At 38.8% G+C, this 20036-nt stretch overlaps 1 protein-coding gene across 1 annotated transcript in view; it reads left to right on the top strand.

The window, feature by feature from the left end:
- Nucleotides 1-7335: 7335 nt before the first annotated feature.
- The window catches only part of LOC145979733 (farnesyl pyrophosphate synthase-like), a 50684-nt gene continuing 37983 nt past the window's right edge, over nucleotides 7336-20036 (top strand). Inside the window, exon 1 of the mRNA XM_083112709.1 lies at nucleotides 7336-7683. Within this exon, the coding sequence (XP_082968835.1) occupies nucleotides 7505-7683 (179 nt within the window). The 5' untranslated portion in view covers nucleotides 7336-7504. The remainder of the gene's footprint in view (nucleotides 7684-20036) is intronic.

Below are 20036 nucleotides of genomic sequence, written 5' to 3'. Positions count from 1 at the left end.
TTATTGTATTTGTTGCGTTTGTACAAGAGAAATATTCAGAAGATTTGTAAGGAATATTTACAGTTAATAGGATGCCTATCTAGTCTATCCCGTGTCGTAATACAAACTTTATCCCTTTCCTACAAAATAATAAAACTGTCCATGCCAACCGTGATTTTATAATGTGGTTGCATACATATACACTAGCGACATTAGTGCCACTGCTCCGACGCCAGGGTTTCAAATACCTTCGTGGATCTATAAGATAGGTAATATCGTTTTTCGAGGGTTCGTGAACAAAACAAAAAGTAAATGATTTTAAAGTCAATTTTATATTCAGATACGTTAATCGGGACTGGTCTTAAAGTTTAAATCGGGATACGTACCACTGTGCAATGCACCTTCACAGGGGATCAAACCCAGGACCTCTTTGATTACACCACCATCGGTGAGGCCCCTGAAATCATTGAGGAAACTTGTTCATCATAATGTTCTCTCGCCCTGCGAAAGTTTATTGGTGATATAGGGTGACATCCTACACACGTCTTCCAGACATACACACGCGGGCACACCCCTCCCCTGCACACACACGATTGTAAGCTTACAGCACATGCTGTGCCCTCCCAGAAAAACAATTCTAAATCCGCCTATGGATATATCTGCTATCAAATAATGAACGTCACTTACCTCGACAGTTCCTTGACATAATTTTGCAACAAGGTTTGCAATATCTTCTGTTATGCCTTCTTGTTGAATATCAAGAGTCTGAAAGTTCGCACGTTTCACTCTGGCAATTCGGATGGAATTCCTCTGAACTTAAATCGACCTTTTCTGACGTTCTATTTGTGGAAGGTGAAGCTTCAACTTCCATTTTTTGTTTCTTTTTGAAATAATCTAATAATGTATTTCTCCTCTCTCTTTTTTCTATCCATCTTTAGTTCCACGTCAAAAATCTATTACACACGCAGAAACGTAACACACAACACGACCACTTCGACTTGCTACCTTGCAGACTGCAACTCGCTACAACCCCAGTGAACACCAGGACTTGGGACAAAGATACGGGGCGGTCGAATGTCTGAACCATGGATCCAGCTTGGTCCAGCTCAAATTACGTCACCAGTGTTGACAGCAACCAGTAGTGTCAGTGTCAGTAGTGTTGGCAACTGCTAAATTATTTACGCACAAATTCAAGCGAGATCTTTCACACATGTTACAATAAAATTCAATAAACTGAAGGCTGGAAATTGGTTGCGAAAAAAATATCTAATTTGTAAAGAGCACAAGAGTAAAACGTATAATATTTTGGCATATTAATTGCTTTTATTTTGTTTATGAAACTGACTGGGCCAGTTGCGCTATATAACGCATCCCTCCCTTCATCCCGGCATGCTATTGTACAAAACATCGCTTGCCTCCTTCGTAAAACCATGCCTCGCTACTGCCTGCAACAATTATTATTATTATCAAGAAAGTGTGGGGCGTTACCCCCACACCCCCTATACGCCTTCTTGGCGTGGTGCTAAGCACAGGGGAACACTTTACTTTACTTTTTTTATTATAATTATTGATATTTTGAAATAAATATGCATCCAGGTGCGAAATAAGATTTTGACTTACTTTGCCTACTAATTGTAGTGATTCAAATCTCACAGAACTTTGCTCTGCTGGTATAAATGGTATAAGAAGGGGAAAGAAAGAAAAGGGAAGTTAGCAGCACTGTCGTAACAGGAAAGGGAGGGTCATTCTCCTAAGAGGGTCATCGTGGGTGAAAGAAAGGGGAGGAGGGATTCCTTCAGTTCGCATTCCAAGGGTTGCGGCTCTTTTCTTGACCATACTGAGAAGGAAATTCTCCTTCCTTTTCAGTGACTAAGGAATGAATGAATGCTTGTGCATTGCTGTAACTCAACTCCAGTATTATCAAAAGTAATTGAAGAAGCAATACATTTCTCATTGCCAAATGTAAACATTTTACAATATTGGCAATTTATGAAATAAAATGTATTTCTGCTTTGAATTTTTTTAAATGACGAAACCAATGGGGGGGTTTTAACCCCCACCACCCCCCCCCCCTGGGCACGCCACTGCAAACATACGTATTGATTTATTATTATTTTGTTTTTCTGCTACTTCTGGCTAATCGCGAAGATGAGGATGAATCGTGATAGGATGAGGCGGATGAAGGGACAATCATAAACATGTAAAGACAACACAATACGAGCCCCACCAAGAATTATAATGGCCACGAGTCCAGACGCCAGAGCCTCGCTAGTCACTAGTATGTAAAATGCAGTGGTATGAGTTCTGTCGAGTTGCATCCACGAGAAGCTCCAAAATTTCGGTGTTGTGTGCGTGTGAATAAAACTATTATTATTATGAAGTTACAGTTACGCAATAATAAACGTCTAAGCCGTAGGAATGCAAATATTGCCATCAGTTTCAATAATACGAATGTCTATAACAGTATCCTTCTTATTTAATTTTTATTTAACACGTAGTGTTTTTTTTTTTATACGGAAGAAACATGCATCAAATTATGTCAATATATTGTACATATATTCAGGTAGTGTTGTATTGTAAAAATTTCCAGCAGTAGAATTTCAGCAACTTCTTTGCAGGGGCGACTTATTGTTGACAAGAATTAATTGAAGTTACTGCTGCATAACATAATAAGTACGAGTATATTGCAAAATCATAGAGAAAATGCAGTAGGTGGAGGATGTCTATGCAATATATCCTAGCGGGGGAATTTTCTTTAAGAGGATTTTCTTAACTAGAGAGATAGCATTCCAAAACCTTTCCCTCTTTGAGCACTGCTGCCTCTCCTGTGAAAAAATCTTGCGTTCGTCCTTGTCAAATTGCGTCATTACGAGGCAAATATTTTTTTTTTCTTATTTTTGGGTTGCTTTCCTGTAACTTTTACCTAATTGGAAGGCGAGGATGAGTAATGAATAGATGGACACCCGCAAAGGGACACAATGTCCAGGCGGGACTCTAGCCTTAAACCTTCGCTGGGTAGCGAGATCGTTACTGAACCAATTAACGTTCTCATCTATTTCTATTTTGAGGGCCTCCCGATGGCGTAGTGGTGGCGTCATCGCCTTATAATCGAGGGATCCCGGGTTCGGTACCCGGTGGAGGCACGTAGTGGTTCGGATCCCACTTTAAACTGTAGGTACAATTAGCCTCAATGTACATAAACTGGACTTAAAACGCCAATTCAATCAATCTGTTTTATTATTTCACGTCGCTTTTTGACATATAGAGCAAACTAGGGCAATGAAATAAAAATGAAAGATGAAATAGATAAGACACACAATGATACACACCCATGCCTCAACCAAGGTTCGCTTCTGAGTTCATAGAGCGTTACGCTAGCGATTCCTCCAGGTAAAGGATATTCGATAGACGATTTGATGTACACCGAGGGGGTTCATACCTGCAGTTGGGAACATTCAAATGGAAAGTAATTGCTTCCAGTTTCCGAAAGCGACATGGCTTTCATTGTTCGGTATAACTATAAGCCAACTTCGAGGCACAGATTTCTCCCAGATGTCAGAAAAATCTGCAGGTCCAGTAGTAGCGATCAGGTATTCGTTTACAGAAGTGCTTGTGCTGTTTGTCTTGAATATTAAAGCGAGTAATTTTAGGTCGTATTACGTGTATTCGGTGTCTGTACCATGAATAAGCGTGCCAAAGGTAAACATTCTTGTGCTGTTGCAGAGTGTACCAATTGGGGCTTTAAGGAATCTGGCACCACATCTATTTCTATTTTGAGGGCCTCCCCGATGGCGTAGTGGTGGCGTCATCGCCTTATAATCGAGGGATTCCAGTTCGGTACCCGGTGGAGGCACGTAGTGGTTCGGATATGGAAAAAGTTATTCAATTTGAGATTGTGTTTGCATCCTTCCATGGGTCAATTGGTTCCAAGCAACATAAAGTTATGGACACACTAAAGACAGTACTTCAGTCAAAATTTCCTGAAGTTAACGAAAAGATTACTTCCCTGTATGTCAGAACAAGAACTTTTATTAGAATTCGACATTTGAATAAACTAATGAAACTCAAGTCCATGGAAGCAAGTGCAGCGAGAAAAAGACGACAGTGGGTAGCACTGTCTCCACTTCGTCTCCAGGAAGGGTAAGTTGTAATGAATTTTTATTCTTACTGATATTTATTTCCGCCTCGGCCTCCACCGTATAGTGATTAACAAATCACATTGCTAAACCAAGACAGAGGCCAGGCCTATTGTTCATGTATTTGTTATTTGACGTCGCTTTTTTTTACCACTTTTGGTTAATCGCGGCGATGAGTGATGATCACATGAAACTGATGAAAGGGCAGGCACAAAGAACATCAATGCCCACGACGTGACTCGAAGTCGGGAACTTCAGTGACGGGATTCAAAGTCGAACACGCGGTTGACCAGATTCGCCATCGATCTGGCACGAGTTTCCTTGAATTTATTAAGGGATTACGCTTTCCCACGACATTGCATTTTATCCATTTATTATTTATTTATTAATTTCTAAAAATCATATTTTGATGTTACGGTTTTTTAAACACAAATTAGTTTAGGTAGAATATTTCTGCAATTTTACCATAGTGTAAACTTTAATGTAAGCGAAAGCATGTTTGCATCACTAGTTAAAGATTTTAACATTTACAAAAAAAAAAATATCCAAAACCCATTTCCACCTCACTCAAGGATTATGTTAATTCAATTCAAATTATACGCGGGTTCAGTGCCATGAATCTAACCTTTACTGAACAGAATGAGATTGGTTCATAGAATGTATCGCCGAAAATCAATTTCGCTGATATCCCGTTGTCGCTGTTCTATTTTCATTAGATACGAGCTCCAATTACCATTTTAATCCTTCGTTTTAAAAGTTATTCAAACACAAAAATAGTTATTGGGGGTCATTTTAAAGTTGTTTTTTTTTACTTCATTACTGTCTTCATTTGATTTTTTTTTTAATTTCTAAGAATTTCGGCGGGCTGCAGCCCCTTAAGCCCCCCCCTGCGTACACCAGTGCTTGCCACACTCATCTAGCCCATCAAATTTATCATTTCATCATTCATTTTTATTGTTGCGGTTACCCTAAATACGTAGAAAAGCGACGTCATATAACAACAGCGACATCCTATGTATACTAGATATATAAATTATAATGAACAAATTATTAATAACAAACATCTGTGAAAATTTGAAGGTATGAAGGATAATAAGTATTGGTGTGGTAGCAAAATATTTAATACGTAAAATTGTATTTATTTACCCATACGCAAGTTCAGATTTCAATGTAGGGGCGATATAAGAGGATAGTCGTGATTACTTTTTGTTTGATTTGTATAACGCCATTTATTGTAATTGCCTGCTGTAAACTTCTTCATATTATTGCCTAGGTCTTATTCCTTGCGTTTTGCTTATTATTCTGCTGCAAATGGTTAATAGAACCAAGATATGGACAATTAAAAATGAAAATATTTCCCGTAAGCTTCCATTGCTAAGCGAGCCACGCCCCTTGACAGATCCCCTTGGTCACGTCAGAGCTCGTTGCGGCTTCTGGCCAATGGGAGAGCTCCGTGCCTCGGAATGCTCTTCCTAAAATACTTCTATATTCCTTGACAACAGCTTACCAAGCTTCTTACTATTCAAATTTACGCTCCGAAACAAAGCAGACGATGCTTGCCTACGTGACGTATGGGTCTCACTTATCACACACAGAACTGAGCACCTTCGTTTACTGACGTAAATCTGATTCATTTCGTTGGTAAGTTAGGTTCAGGACTCCTAATATAAATACACGACAAATAGACTTAAATTTTTCGGGGCTTTACCCAAAAGGGTATTATTTATGCCAAGAGCCATAAATCTGACGTGCCTAACCTAACAACTCCTGACGTCAGTAGACGACGGTGCAAAATATGGTGTGCAATAAGTAACATCCATGATGCACGAGATGCGAGGATATAGCAGCTCGTTCTTTAGTTCACGTAGTGTAAACATGCCGTCTAGATTGCTGGCTGGCGAGCATATTGGTTGTCAGTGTTTCCATACTTTATATTTTATAACTATTACGAAAACGGCCGAACACGATGATCCATTTCGATGGATGATTCAAGTATTGAAATTTATGATTTTTTTTACATTAATTTCCGTCGATCATAATATTTAAAATGTAAAGGTGAGTATCGTTATTTAGTTTGAAAGGGACAGGGAGGTTAGCAATTTCTTGAAGCTAAAGCATTAACATTCACATTTATATTTTTTCTTTTCACATTTGTATTTTATTTTTTAATATTTTCTGGTTCTTTCACATTTATATTATCTTATGACTAATATTACTGAAATGAGAATATTCGTAATTGTAGGTAATGTGAATTTTTAAATTTCTCTTTAGTGTAATCAAGCTTTCGATCTGTACTCATATATTTATTTTATTTTATTTTACCTAAAGTTTCAGATACAGTACTGAATGACCATTTTACACGGAAACAGTATTATATATACTTATATTTTCTTATGTAGCTCATGACAAGGGTTAGGTGGCAGAGCAGCCTACGGCTGAACCTCACCCGCTAAATGAAGGAATTATTATTATTATTATTATTATGCTGACTTTTTGAAGTAGTTACAGTAATTAAGAATGTACTAAAAAGTGATTTTATGTTTGATATTGTACTATCAGAGGGGCGTGAGGAACGTATCTAGAAATATATTTCGGGGGGTCCAAACCAAATGTCTCAAAATAATAATAATAATAATAAGAAAGATGTTTAAATTAAAATATTGAAATTAATTAATATAGTTTTATTACATGAATAGGTTAAAATATGTTATAATGATAGTAATGAAACAGCACGTATTCATTATCTATCTACGTATAGTTAATAAGTATATATAATAAGTATATTTTCATTATTTAATTGCAGTTCTTTTATTATTTCATTATTTAATTTTGTTACTTAGCAAGTATTTCGCCAAACCCCCCCCCCCCCCCAGTTTTGGGACACAATCGCCGCCACAGTGTAGGACTGTAGGTGTACTATGTTTCATTAATAGGTCCTGTGTCAAAGTACTTCTGCATCAGGTTTTTTTTTTGTTTTGTTACTAATTACTAATATAATTTTAGCTTTAGGGAAGGCAATTTGGTTTTAGTGAATTTCAGATATAGTGAACCAATTTAATGAATCAACTCACCTCTGAAATTGTGCAATTTACCCTTACACACCCACAAATACGAACTTGCCCCAAGATGAAAATTTTGAATAAACTTCTGGTTTGCTTTACGAAACAGAAAGGATAGAGAGAAATATTTAACTAACGTTGGCAGCACTGTTTCGGCTTTCGAATGCCAACAACCCCCTCCTCCAGCAATTGCAGAAGACAAGTTTTCCTACGTGGTAGACTGAGATGTGTGTAGTGTGGAATTTGTTACAAACTATGTGTTGAGTGAAAGTGCTTTGTGCTCACGTCAGGTTTTTCTTTTCAAGGAAGTATTATTCCCAAGAAGGAACTATGCTGTCTTCGCTGAGCAAGACGTGCTCTGTAACACGAAGGTTATGGCCAGAAGTGCAATGTGTTTATCGTTCTTCGAGTGCTTACACAAACGAAAACTTGATAAATCGAAGTGAAAATACTCACACGAAGAATTCAGGTGTTGTGCGCAAATCTCAGTTGGCAAAGAGACATCCCAGGTAAGATACTGTTATTATGTACATCCACTTCAGCCATTTACTGTGGTGAAACGCACTTGGAATATATGCATGTTATCTTGTGTGTGTTGATTTTAAATCGATTTTTAAAAGTGATGCTTGTTTTGTGTATTGTATTTGATTTCTACAAAGAATATTTAATTTCGACCATATTGGCTCGAAGGAAATGATTATATTTTTTAGCCTTGTACATAGAAATGAGTGGTATTCTTACAGGTTCAAGGATAAATATAGAAAATTGTAGCTATGTACAAGTGTATATTCTATTTACATCTTAACGCAAGTTCGCAACTGTTATCTACATCTTTATTTTCAAATCACGTCTAAAGAATGGGCGGATGTTTTCAAAGCATGTGCAAAAACTTTCAAAACATCATGCAATTTACTCTAAATTAAAAGGGTGTTATCCAAAATTTTTGAGGTGTGATGTGATTTTTTTTTTTTTTGGATAGGATGACGCCAACTTCCTTCAGTGCATGTGTGTTGGGGGAGGGTTTTAATGTGTAATTCTGAATCCTTACAGGTGCAATGGTAGTGATTTATCTGAACACCTCCCTCTCTCGAATTTTAAGGGCACTTCCCAAATTTATAGTCCTTTTGGTGCTAACCTTGCGTTTACTTCATCTAAAAAGGACTTGCACTACACAAACTAAAATAGAAAGTATACCCATTTTCTAGAATTCACCTCTAAAATTTTCCAGAAAGGGCCAAGGCTCTTCACATTCATGATCACAGCTGTGGATAATGTGAACAATCATGTTCAGTCGACCTCTGCCAGGGTTGACCTTGACCCTCCCCCTGGAAATTGGCATCGTTCATTTCAAGTTAGGAAAAAAAAGCAGAAAGCTAATTTTTATTGTTGATAACTGAAATAAATTGCAGTAATTTAATATTAAAAAAAGAAAATAACCATGAAGTAAAAATTCGTTAGATCGAAAAAATAGTGTAAAATAGAGGACCCAGGTTATATTTTCATATTCTATCATTAATTCGAAGAGTTTTCAAAAATCGAAAAATTGGAATTTTATGTGATAGGTCAGACAACATAAATTTTTGACTAAAATGTCCCCCTAACTTTTGTGTCTAGAAGTTGGCAACAAAATAGGATGACTGTGGATTTCAGATTCACTAATCTGGTGGTATCTCCCCAATAATATAATAACAGTACAAATACATTTGGAGTAAAATTGGTTTATTTATATTAATGTATAATAGTTATTAATGTTTAATAATTATAGCCATAATAATAGTAGTAGTTATTATTATTGTTATTATTTCTACTATTCTTATAGGAGTTTTAACTGCCTTGTTCATGTGTAAATAGCCAAATTCTTGAGTTTGGAAACTGGAGAATGTGAGAAAATATTCGTTCCAAGATTTATGAATGGCCTGACCCCCCCCCCACCTACAAAATTTCTGATCATTCACATTCTGTCTTTTTCATTAAATTCAGGTGGGAGGGTGGATCCAGGGAAGTTCATACTGATGACTTGTTTATAGGCTAGTGGTGTTGGAGATCTTGGATTTATTGATTTTTGTTTATTTTACTTCGCTTTTCTGCCACTTTTGGTTAATCGCGAAGATCCGGATGAGTGATGAAGTTGATGAAGGGACACTCGCAAAGAACACCCATTCCAGGCCGGGATTCGAACCCGAGACCCCTGGCGTCGTAACTGTGCCATGGAGGGCGGCAAGATCTTTGAAAGAAAAGTGTTGATGTAGAGAAGCAGGATAGAACAGAGAAAATTGGCTTAATTATTTTTAATTTTACTCCACTTCCTTCTGAGTCGTTAGGGGGTCGGACTACCATGCGAGAGGCCCGGGATTTTTTCCCCACCTGTTCAAGCGGCTCCGGCGCCCACCCAGCGTCGTCTAAAGTGGGTGCCTGGAGAAAACTCACGGGGGTAAAGGCGGCCAGGGGCGTGGTTCTGAGCACACAGAGTTTGTTTTTTCTTCAAAAAACACTTTCACGTTTATTAATCAAGTAATTCAAAATAAGTTTAGGTTTTTCGCCTTGTACGGGGAAAGAAATTCATAAATCATTTTCAATATATTTTGAAAAAAAAGTCATGGTTGATGGTTGTTTTTCGTATATTTGATATGATAGTATATTTAACGAAGGCCATGGAATTTGAGTTTATCCTTTCATTGTCCTTTAGCTTCCCCGTGACGGTTAACACAATAGCATACCTTTCTTCATTTCTCGCATTCTCTCCTCTTCTTTCTTCCAGGCCACGAAACGGAACGCTTTAAGTTCGTTAACATGGTGTTGTCTTTTTTTGTGTGTCCCGGATTACTGCAGTGACGACATTAGCAATTAATGCCATGGCATTTTGTATTACAATTAATAACAGATAATATTAAAATATTTACATCAGATGTATGGACAGCATGCCGCACGAACGATTTGGACCTCCTCGAAGGCATACTGGTAAGGTCGTCACCTTGTAATCAAGGTGTCCCGGGTTCGATACCCGGTGGAAGCACAGTGGTTCGGATCACACTTTAAACTACAGGCCCAGTCACGATTAGCCATACTGTGCAAAAAGTGGATTTAACAGCAATTCAAATTTCGCACGAACGATTAATTTGAGTTTCATTTAAGATGACCAGCCCACTACTCACCACACTATTCATTGGGTTTTGAAGTTCTGCGTCATGCACCTTATTTCCCTGATCTGGCCCCTTCAGACTACCACTTGTTCCAGTCCCTGCGGCACCATCTAGTGGATTCCAACTTCAAAAACCTTCAAGGCGTTGAAAGAGTTTATACTCTAAAACGCCGTCGTTGTATCCCCAGATAATTTGCTAGCTGCCTGAAAGATGGCGAAACTGTATAAATTCCAATGGAAATTATTTCGCCGAGTAAGATATAATATTATTTTTAACGAGTAAGCATTTTCTTTGTTTAAAAAAAGGCCGAGAATTAATTTGTACACCTAATACTTGGTCGCAGTTCCCACGCGTTTTTTCCTTTTCTTAAGACCTTGTGGGGCAAGGCCAGTTCACCCAAGCATAAAGTCTGTAAAATTACATATATTTTCTGATGTTTACATGTACAGCTCTGATTGAGTGGGAAGGAAAGAAACTGGCGGAACGAACCTTGACCATGACGTCTGGAGAAAGCGGAAGATCTACATTGGCATCCGGCTTTCTATCTCACCCTGAACTCTCTCATGCAGTACCGCTCTTCTGGGCATTCCATCCTAAAGCGGCCCAAATACTGGCGTATATTTTCCCCTTGTTACCTCCAAGATTTCGCACTCTGATCCCAGATGAGGTTTTTCCGTTATCTCGTTCAGTCCCTGTGGACACTCGCCTTCCATCACTTGCGGGTTTATGCAGAGTTTTTATGCGGGGGAGGGCAGGCTGTAGGGAGGAGGGTGGGGATCGGATGCCGGGGATTTTTCCCTCACAAGAAATGTTATCCCCTGCAAGGGATGTTTTTATCCTCCTCAAAGAATATGAGATTGACACCATACAGCTATACAATTTCTTAACTATTTAAGAAACATCATTCGTGTCCATTAATGGTCCCAGTCATCAAAGATTTCCCTGCTGAAAAGTATGCAGCCTTGTGGATTAAGCCCAAATCACATGGAACTGGATTTCCAGTAGGAATGTCCTAGTTGGCGCTGGACTGGCTACCCATCTGCTAGTTTTCGCCTCACGCAATACTTGTTATCGAACTTGTCGATAGTCTTTTGTTCCCATAAGACATTGCGCAGAGCAGACAAGTCATCAAGTCATTATTTGTATTAATATTGTTCTAAATGAAATGTTGTATGGCTTAATTGTAACCCTATTGAGATAATAAATAATAATAATAATATTGTTTTTCGTATAAAGCTATCTTGCATAAAATGGAAACAAGCGTGTTTCAGACATGATTGGCCGAAAATAATATTTTTTTTAGTCTTAATTTCCAAAGAAATACTTCCTTCCGACAAAGTTAATAAATTCGAGGTTCTACACTCACATTAGGTGCAAAATCATGACCCTTTATCAGTTTAAGGTCTCCTTTGGTGTGATTGTTTTATTATAGCCGAAATCACTTTTAGTTCATCTTTTAATTCAGTAGCCTTCATGTGTTAACATTTCGGTAAGTTTTCTACACTTTTCAGACAAGAGATCAGATGGCATGTCTTTGTGCTTACAAATATCATAAAATAAATTGAAAATTCACTATGATGTAAGCTGCTCAAATTTTTCTCTTCGAGCTAAAATAATCGTCTAGGACCTGGTAATAAAAATCAACTTTGTACTGTTTTTGTGGGTCTTCAACAGTTTCATCATACTGAAACTGCTTCTTCTTTCGATTTCGGCCTTGTACAGTTTTTCCTATCTTTGGATCATCTATATCTAATGTCAATTCTTTCTCATCAACCTGGACTCACAGGTCGCCGCCCCCCGTCTCTTCAACGAGTGGAGGGAGGGAGGCCCTGCCAGGCTCCCAAGTGGCGTCTAAGAAACTTTGAAATTTTCATCGCTCCTGATTTTTTCAAAACGCTGATATGTTTGCAAGAAATCATCTAACATATCGTAGATTAATGTTTTGAAGGCATTTGCTCATTACTAGAGTGCGGATCAATATGCACTAAAAAAGTGGAAAATATGCATGCATCTATGCACTAAAAACAAGTAAAATATGCACTCAAATATGCAAATTATGCACTAAAGGACAAATATAGGCACAAAAAAAATTCCTCGAAATACATTTATTTTTTAAAGTACTACACACACATAGTGACCATTGAAGGTAAAGACGAAGTAACAACAGCTTCCATGTCAAGTAAGGTTGCAAAATCTTGTATTAAATTGAATTTACTATTTCCAGTTGTTAAATACAATATAACGAAAATCGTTAAGTAGTTTTGAATTTATGTAAATTGCAGTGCACTACAACATATCTCTCTAAATTGGTTAGTGAATTTTTTCAGTTTATCAGTTAGTATATCTATCCTTGTATGAAGAAAGGTGTGCTCCACATTACAACTTGTCACTGGACAATATTTCAATGCAGCTATGTCCTCTGGCGTTAGGTCTTGTTTTCGAACACCTGTGCTTGAAAATTTTACTCTCAGAAACACTCCACAGACGAAACAGTAACCAAGTAAACAAATATATTTTTAAAAAACTATCAATTTAATGATTTTTTCACGTAATATGCATTTATATGCGCTTACGCAGTAAATATACACGAACACCTTAAATATGCATTTATATGCACTTTAAAACCCCCGTACTTCGGTTCGGAATGCTCTGAAACAACTTTAGAACCCGGTTGTATATTAATTAGAGGACCGGAATAAAATATGCAAATATGCAAAATCCGCACTCTGCTCATTACATTACGTGGAATAAGAAGTCATACCAGATAAGTAGTGAGCAAAGAAATGTAAAGCCACGCAACTGGTTTGCAATACACGGAGCCTCGTGTGCGACCATTTGGACAGTTTTATTGTCGCCAATTATTTGAAGGAGCGCATCATAGACTATGAAGCCTCTAATCGTTAAACGGGACAATTTCAGTTTGAAACACTACCAGAACGATAGAATAGGGAATTATTGCTCTTTCTGTTCTTTTTTTTGTATTTTTACATAAGTATTTTTCCAAGATTTTTCACTTTTAGTGTAATTAACAGTATTATTAAGACTGTTAACAGCATGCCAGTATCAACAAGAAAATGAAATACAACATGCTGTACTGTAGCCTATAAAATACTACTGTAGCCTTTATGTTTAAATGCAATCACTTAAATACGCGCTTTTTTTATTTTACATTTGCCTCTATTGTAATATTCTTCTTTTATGCCATCATCGCCATCAGTATTGTACGAAGATAGACATTTTTTGTAGAAGTTAAATGATTTCATACATATATGTTGGCCGCGGTGGCTCAGTCGGTAACGCGTTTGACTACCATGCTCAAGGTCCCGGGTTCGATCCCCGGCCGGTTCAAATCCGGTAACTTTTCTAACGTTGGAAGCGGCCCCGGCGCCCACCCAGCGTCAAATAACATGGGTACCTGGGGGAAACCCTGGGTGGTAAAGGCGGTCAGGGGCGTGATGCTGATCACATCACCTCCACTCACGACCGGATCAAGAAAGTGTGGGGGGTGTTACCCGCACACCACCTATACGCCTTCATGGCGTGGTGCTATGCACAGGGGAGAACTTTACCTTTACCATATATGTAAATATAATCCAAAGTTAGTGAAAACATTGTCTCCAAAGGTTTCACGAAACTCGGCGTATGCCTTCTGAAAATTTTGGAACTACAGGACTGGGGGAGGGGGATGCAAGTTCAACATGCAACATATTTACTCATACACACAAACAACCTTAGCGGAAACTGCCCTGGAGACAGTAGTGTCGTAATTCAAGTGACGTCTCACTCTGGCAAGGAAAGTTCTTTTTAGTCATTCCGTCTGAGGAGGTGTGAAACGAGATGGAATGCCGGAGAAAGTATGAAAGCAACCAACCTACATTTCACCTTTGTAACTCTCCTGGCAAGAGGTAAGGGGTTGAGTAACGTGGAATTAGAAAGCTAAATGTCTTCCATCCTTTATTATATAAAGGCTGAACTTAACGACAGAGCTTTCTTTAAATATCTTTCCTTTAATTTGTAGTCAACAGGGTTTCTTTGATTACATGTCTAAAGTTTTTTTTTTAATTACGAGGAGAAGGCCAAACAGGTAGCTTATCGTTATTAGGTTGTATAATGTGTAACAATTGTTGCAGCAGTTATTTCGGATATTCAGAGTATTAGAGAAAGATAGAGAGCAGGTGTGCCCACAGGGGGGGGGTTATGGCACCGGTTGCGCCATCGAGATTTTTGGGGGGCATTTCTTTCCTTCAAATAATGTAAGATTCAACATTATATATTTTTCTAAAACATATGTAAAACTAGTACACCTTAAATGCACCATATTCAATCCATTATATGAAGAAAATAAAGTGTTTAAGGGCATTATCGAAGGGGGAGGGAGAAATATCCAACTCTTACATATTAGGTCTTAATTGACACGTGGGTTCTGCGGGAGATTCTGAATTAAACGTTGTGGGGAGAGACAGTATCTAACTCTAGGTCTTAGATTATGGCGGATATTTTAGTTAGAGGGGGATTGAGCATTAAATTGAGGGAGGTATCCAATTCTTGTGTATTACTATTGTCTTAAACTGTTGCGAAAATTCTGGTGTGGAGACAGAATTATTTTTTTCGAGGAGGCAATATCCACTCTTCAATATTAACAGTAAGTCTAAATTGGCATAGAAATTTTGGTGGTAGGATTGAGTACTAAATTTAAAGGGGGAGATATGAAGATCTTGATAAAATGTTAAATCTTAGACTGTCAAGGGATTTCTGTAGTGAAGAGAGAGTTCGAACATTACATTTTGGAGACTGTAGCCTATTTAGCGATATGGCATCCACACGATTTCGGCCCCGAACGTGCCAAAATATAAGCTGGAAAAGACTAAATATATCGGGATCCTAAGAAAGTATTGACATCCCATTAAATTAATATTCTTGAAAGCCTGCAAAGAAATGGATGTGAAAATTTTCTTGCTCTCAATAATGTGTTGCAAGAATGCGTGTTTCTTTGGCGCTTTACTGGTGAATGTGAAGTTTAATACTATAGCTGCATTACAAGACAAAAGTGATATTCTCGATATTCACTAATAACATTACGTCTTAAAATATAATGGTTCAGTGTTGGTATACTGCTTAATTTAAAGCAGGAGCACAGGGCCGTAGCTAGAATTGATCTCCGGTGGGGAGGGGGTTGCTCACGGGTTATCAGGGGGGGCGGCTTTGTAAACCAAGTCCAATTTTCAAAAGTTTAACAGTATTAAATGAAGGTAAATTATGTGTGGGGGTTATTAAGTTATATGGATTTTAGAAATATCATACAAATACTATATTTTTCTATATCTTTTAAAACATCGTTTTCTTGAAATGTTGACTGATACTAACATCATCCCTTACTACACCTTGTAATCAAGGGGTCCCGGGTTCGATACCCGGTGGTGGCACAAGTGGTTCGGATCCCACTTTAAACTGTAGGCCCAGTTCCGATTAGCCTTACTGTGCATAAAGTGGACTTAAAACACCAAATCAACCAACCGTCCCTCACTACACACCCGATACTACTTTTGATGATACAGATATTTATATCACACATGAAAAAATGCACAATATTCGATCATAGTGCCTACAATAAATTCCACCCCCAGCTGAATCAATGAAACTCCCCTTCGTTTCCAAAACATCGGAGCTGTTGACCTTTGACTCAGATGCGGAGGGAATTTGCACGATGACATCAAAGTCACACATTTCTGTCTAAACGGGAGGTCGCACCAGGGGTAGTGAAAGTACAGATAAAGAAGCTGTCCTGTGAAAGAACCTTATAGAGTCTAGAGAAGAGAATCTTCTAAATACTTGCCGCTACTTCTTCTTATAAATAAGATGAACAAATGTATTAGCTGTTGTTCATGTTCTGTGAATTTATCCTTCACAAAAGTTGTGAGCAAAATAATATCTGCTCTTATATTTTTACTCTTCACTGCAAACAAATTACAGAAAATAGTTTTGCCTAATATCAAGGGGGCTGAAGGCGGTGCCAGGGGGGGCTGCCCCTACCTGGCCACGGGCCTGCAGGTGCATCATTTGTACATTTGTAACAAAAAGCTAAGAAAGGAGTTACTTTCGGTAGACACCCTGTCGTAATTAAATACTTTGTAGGGATTACGATATGGTTTGAGGACGCGAAGGATATGATTGGGATGCTAAATTGGCCTGGTGGGGGGAGCACCCCTGAGAAAGAAAGTGTGTGTGTTGCCACTGAGACGCGGAGAAATGCGGCAACATAACTTGTGTTGTCTGCTTCTATTGAAATCAAATGGTGTAACGCCCACTACAGCGAAACGTGCGGAACCGTCCGTTCCAGAAGTCTGCAGGTGGAAATTTTCCGCTGGCCGCGTCTCCAAATGTCCTCTCGTATAATTCCGCGTTTCTTCGTTTAGCTCCGGCAAGCGTCATGCTCGACCCCGCTGTAGCCGAGCAGGGAAAATGTTCCGCGAAGCGGCGTGGCGGCGCGGTACATGGGCGGACTACCTTCGGAAAGGCACATGGAATTTTCCACTCGGAGGTTTGGGGTGGCGCGTTTCCGACGTCTCGGTGGGCGTTAAGCTTTACAGATGTCCCAGACCCTCTCGAAGGAATTGACAAGAACAATTTTAAAAAAATGTTCTCGTTCAATAAAATTAAAATGTGTATTTTAGCACTAATAAGCTGAGCAAAATATTTGTATGCCATGTGATGACTATTTTCACTGAACTTGCACGATAATAGGATTTGATTGCCATGAATCAATTTTATATTGACAGTGTACATGAAAATTAATGCATAATATTACCACCACCACCACCACCACTACTACTACTACTACTACAACTACTACTATAACCATCACCACTAAAGCCTGAATCACACGGAACTGGATTTCCAGTAGGAATGCCCTAGTTGGCGATGGACTGGCTACCCATTTGCTAGTTTTCGCCTCTCACGATACCTGTCACCGTACTTGTCGATAGACTTTCGTTCCCATAAGACATTGCGCAGAGCAGACAATCTGTAAAGGTGTACGAGCAATTTGAAGAACGTTGTAGGAGAATTACTGCTTTGTTCTTTTATTAAAAATTAAGAAAGAAAAGTATGGGCTAGAGATTGGCTCGAAAAAAATATAGTAATCAATCTGTACCGAACAAGCTTTTTAATTAACTCGGGTATGCATATTCATACATGAGATTCGCAGGATTCATTCACAATTTTTTAGTGCAACCCCGATGGCGCGGTGGTAGCATCGTCGCTTTGTGATCAAGAGGTCCCGGGTTCAATACCCGGTGGACAGGCACGTATCCAGAGGAGGGCTTAGGGGGTTCGAGCCCCCCGCCGAAAGTTTTAGGTTTACACTAGATAAAATGAGGTTTTTGGTTTCTTGTGGTGTGAAATAAAATAATGTGACAATAATTTAAGGAAATAAATAATTATCGAGGCAAGACGGAGAATGTTCCGTAACCCTGTTATTGATAATAGCACGTATCCAAGATGGGGCACAGGGGTCTCGACCCTCTCCCCAGGATTTTTTTTTAGTTTACGTTAGATAAAATTAGGTTTTTGGCTTCTTGAATAATGTGATGATAATTTGGGAGAAATAATTATCGAGACAAAACGGAGAATGTTCTATAACCCTGTTATTGTTAATAGCACGTATCCAAGGTGGGGTTGAGGTTGCTCGAGCCCCCCCCCCCCCAGGAAATTTTCTATTTTACACTAGATAAAATTAGGTTTTTGGCTTTTTGAATAATGCGACGATGATTTAAGGAGATAGAAAATTATCGAGGCAAGACGGAGAATGTTCTATAACCCTGTTGTTGATAATATTGCACGTAAACTTTTCTTACGCTTTCGGTGTTGTCGCAGCACACTTGAGCACTATGTAGAGACTTGTCAGCATTTGGAAGCTGCACAACAAAGGTAGCGCCACACGTAGGGCGATTCGTTGTAATTTCTAATCTCTGGAAGGCGAGAGAGGGTACGTTCTTGAATGAAAGAAGGAGTCAACTACTGGCAATATTAACGAATCGTTTTATCTGCGGAACGTTCTAGAATATAATGAGGATATAAATACGTGGATTCAATTTTTCGGTTGATCTGTACAAAGAATCGGTTAATGAGATTTCAGAGGTAAGACAATTCATACAGTCGATTGGCGATCATATCAGTCAGCGTCCTCTGGTTTCTTTATAAGATATAGTGATTCGAAAATGAAGACATTGACGACTACAGAACTTCCGGGGCCTCAGAGTAGTGCTAGCTCGGTTCGAGGGCCGAAGAGATCAAGGCCTCTCTCTCTCTAAAGTGAATATTTCAGCAGTACCGGATATTGGAGTGGTTTATTAAAACAGAAATAAGCTGTATAGATCAACTGAAAATCAAAGTTTTGAGTGATGATTTAGTTTTGCCAGAACAAAATTTCGTATATGCAGTCCGAGAATTTCATGGTAAAAAAAAAAAACAAAAAAACTTTCGTTTAAGCCTACTGGGTTCGAAACACATTCAAACACTTAACTACCATAAAGAGACAGCCGAAAATTTTATGAATGTCGAGAAGAGAAAGGAAGATGTTGCATATGTAGACATTTTAGGCGGAAATTGCAGGCTCTACCAGGACCCAAATCAGGGCTCTACCAACTGAGCCACCTAGCCATCCTTGACTTCAACCGATTTTTCGTTAAAATGTCTACATAGTACATGTCCTGTGTATATCAAATCGTAAGGTGTCTGTATAGTGAACAAGCACAGAAAATATAGGAGAGAGAAGAAAACTGAGGAGCATTCCCACCGGTTGAGGAGAATTTTTTTTCTGTGGTCAACAAGAGCTACTACTTGGAGGTGATGATGACAATGGCCTAATAAGGGAAATATCACACCGTGTCGCCTGAAGATTAGGTTTGTGTCGCTACGGTGTGAAACGTTGCTGTTGATTGGCCCATTCCAATTGACATGTATTGCGTGTCCCTTCAGTCTGAAACCTTCCTAAGTCTTGATAATCCAAGTCACAAGGATGGAAAATTAGGGCCTTGTTAAGGTTAGGCGTGAAGGCAGGCAGACGACAGCACCCTAAAGGATCATATCCAAACCTGCAGGAAGAACGCATCTTACTTCAATCTCCAATACGGAATGATAAAAACTTCTGGAGAGTTGATTTAAAAAAAAAAATGTGTCCGAGATAAAGAGAGGCGTGCCCAGGATTTTCGGAAGGGAGAGGGGTTACGCGTACTATTTTTGGTGGTCAGTCCTGATTTTGCCATTTTTTTCCTGTCTTTGACGTTCCTCTCTTTTTTTTTTAAAAAAAAGGAATACTGGGTGAAATGGGGTCACCAACCCTCCCTTAGGCACGTCACTGGAGATAAATGAGTAAGCATTTGATCATACTGGGAGACGAAACATTAGATGTGTTAGGAAGGGAAGGGTTTTCACTGTGCATTAATTGTTTCGTGATCCACCTGTATTCGGGTAGACTTCCTTTGTTTCGTGCCGATATATGACAAGACAGCGGAAGCTGTGACAGGCATTTTTGAACACTTGTGAGTGCGAAGGCCTGAAGCTGAACAATTTGGTGGGTTTTGCCTTCTATACGAGCTGCAAACATGGGAGGACAAGACAAGTTAGTGGTGTTCAGGCTCGAATCAGAGAGAAATACTCGAGAACTGTCTGCGTCCAGTTCGCAACCCACAGTTTGAATCTCGCGTTGTCGAGTGGATTGTCCA

Source organism: Lepisma saccharinum, chromosome 26 (genome assembly GCF_977018435.1).
Source record: "Lepisma saccharinum chromosome 26, izLepSacc3.1, whole genome shotgun sequence".
Lineage (NCBI taxonomy): Eukaryota > Metazoa > Arthropoda > Insecta > Zygentoma > Lepismatidae > Lepisma > Lepisma saccharinum.
This window is presented reverse-complemented; position numbering and strand designations above follow the sequence as displayed.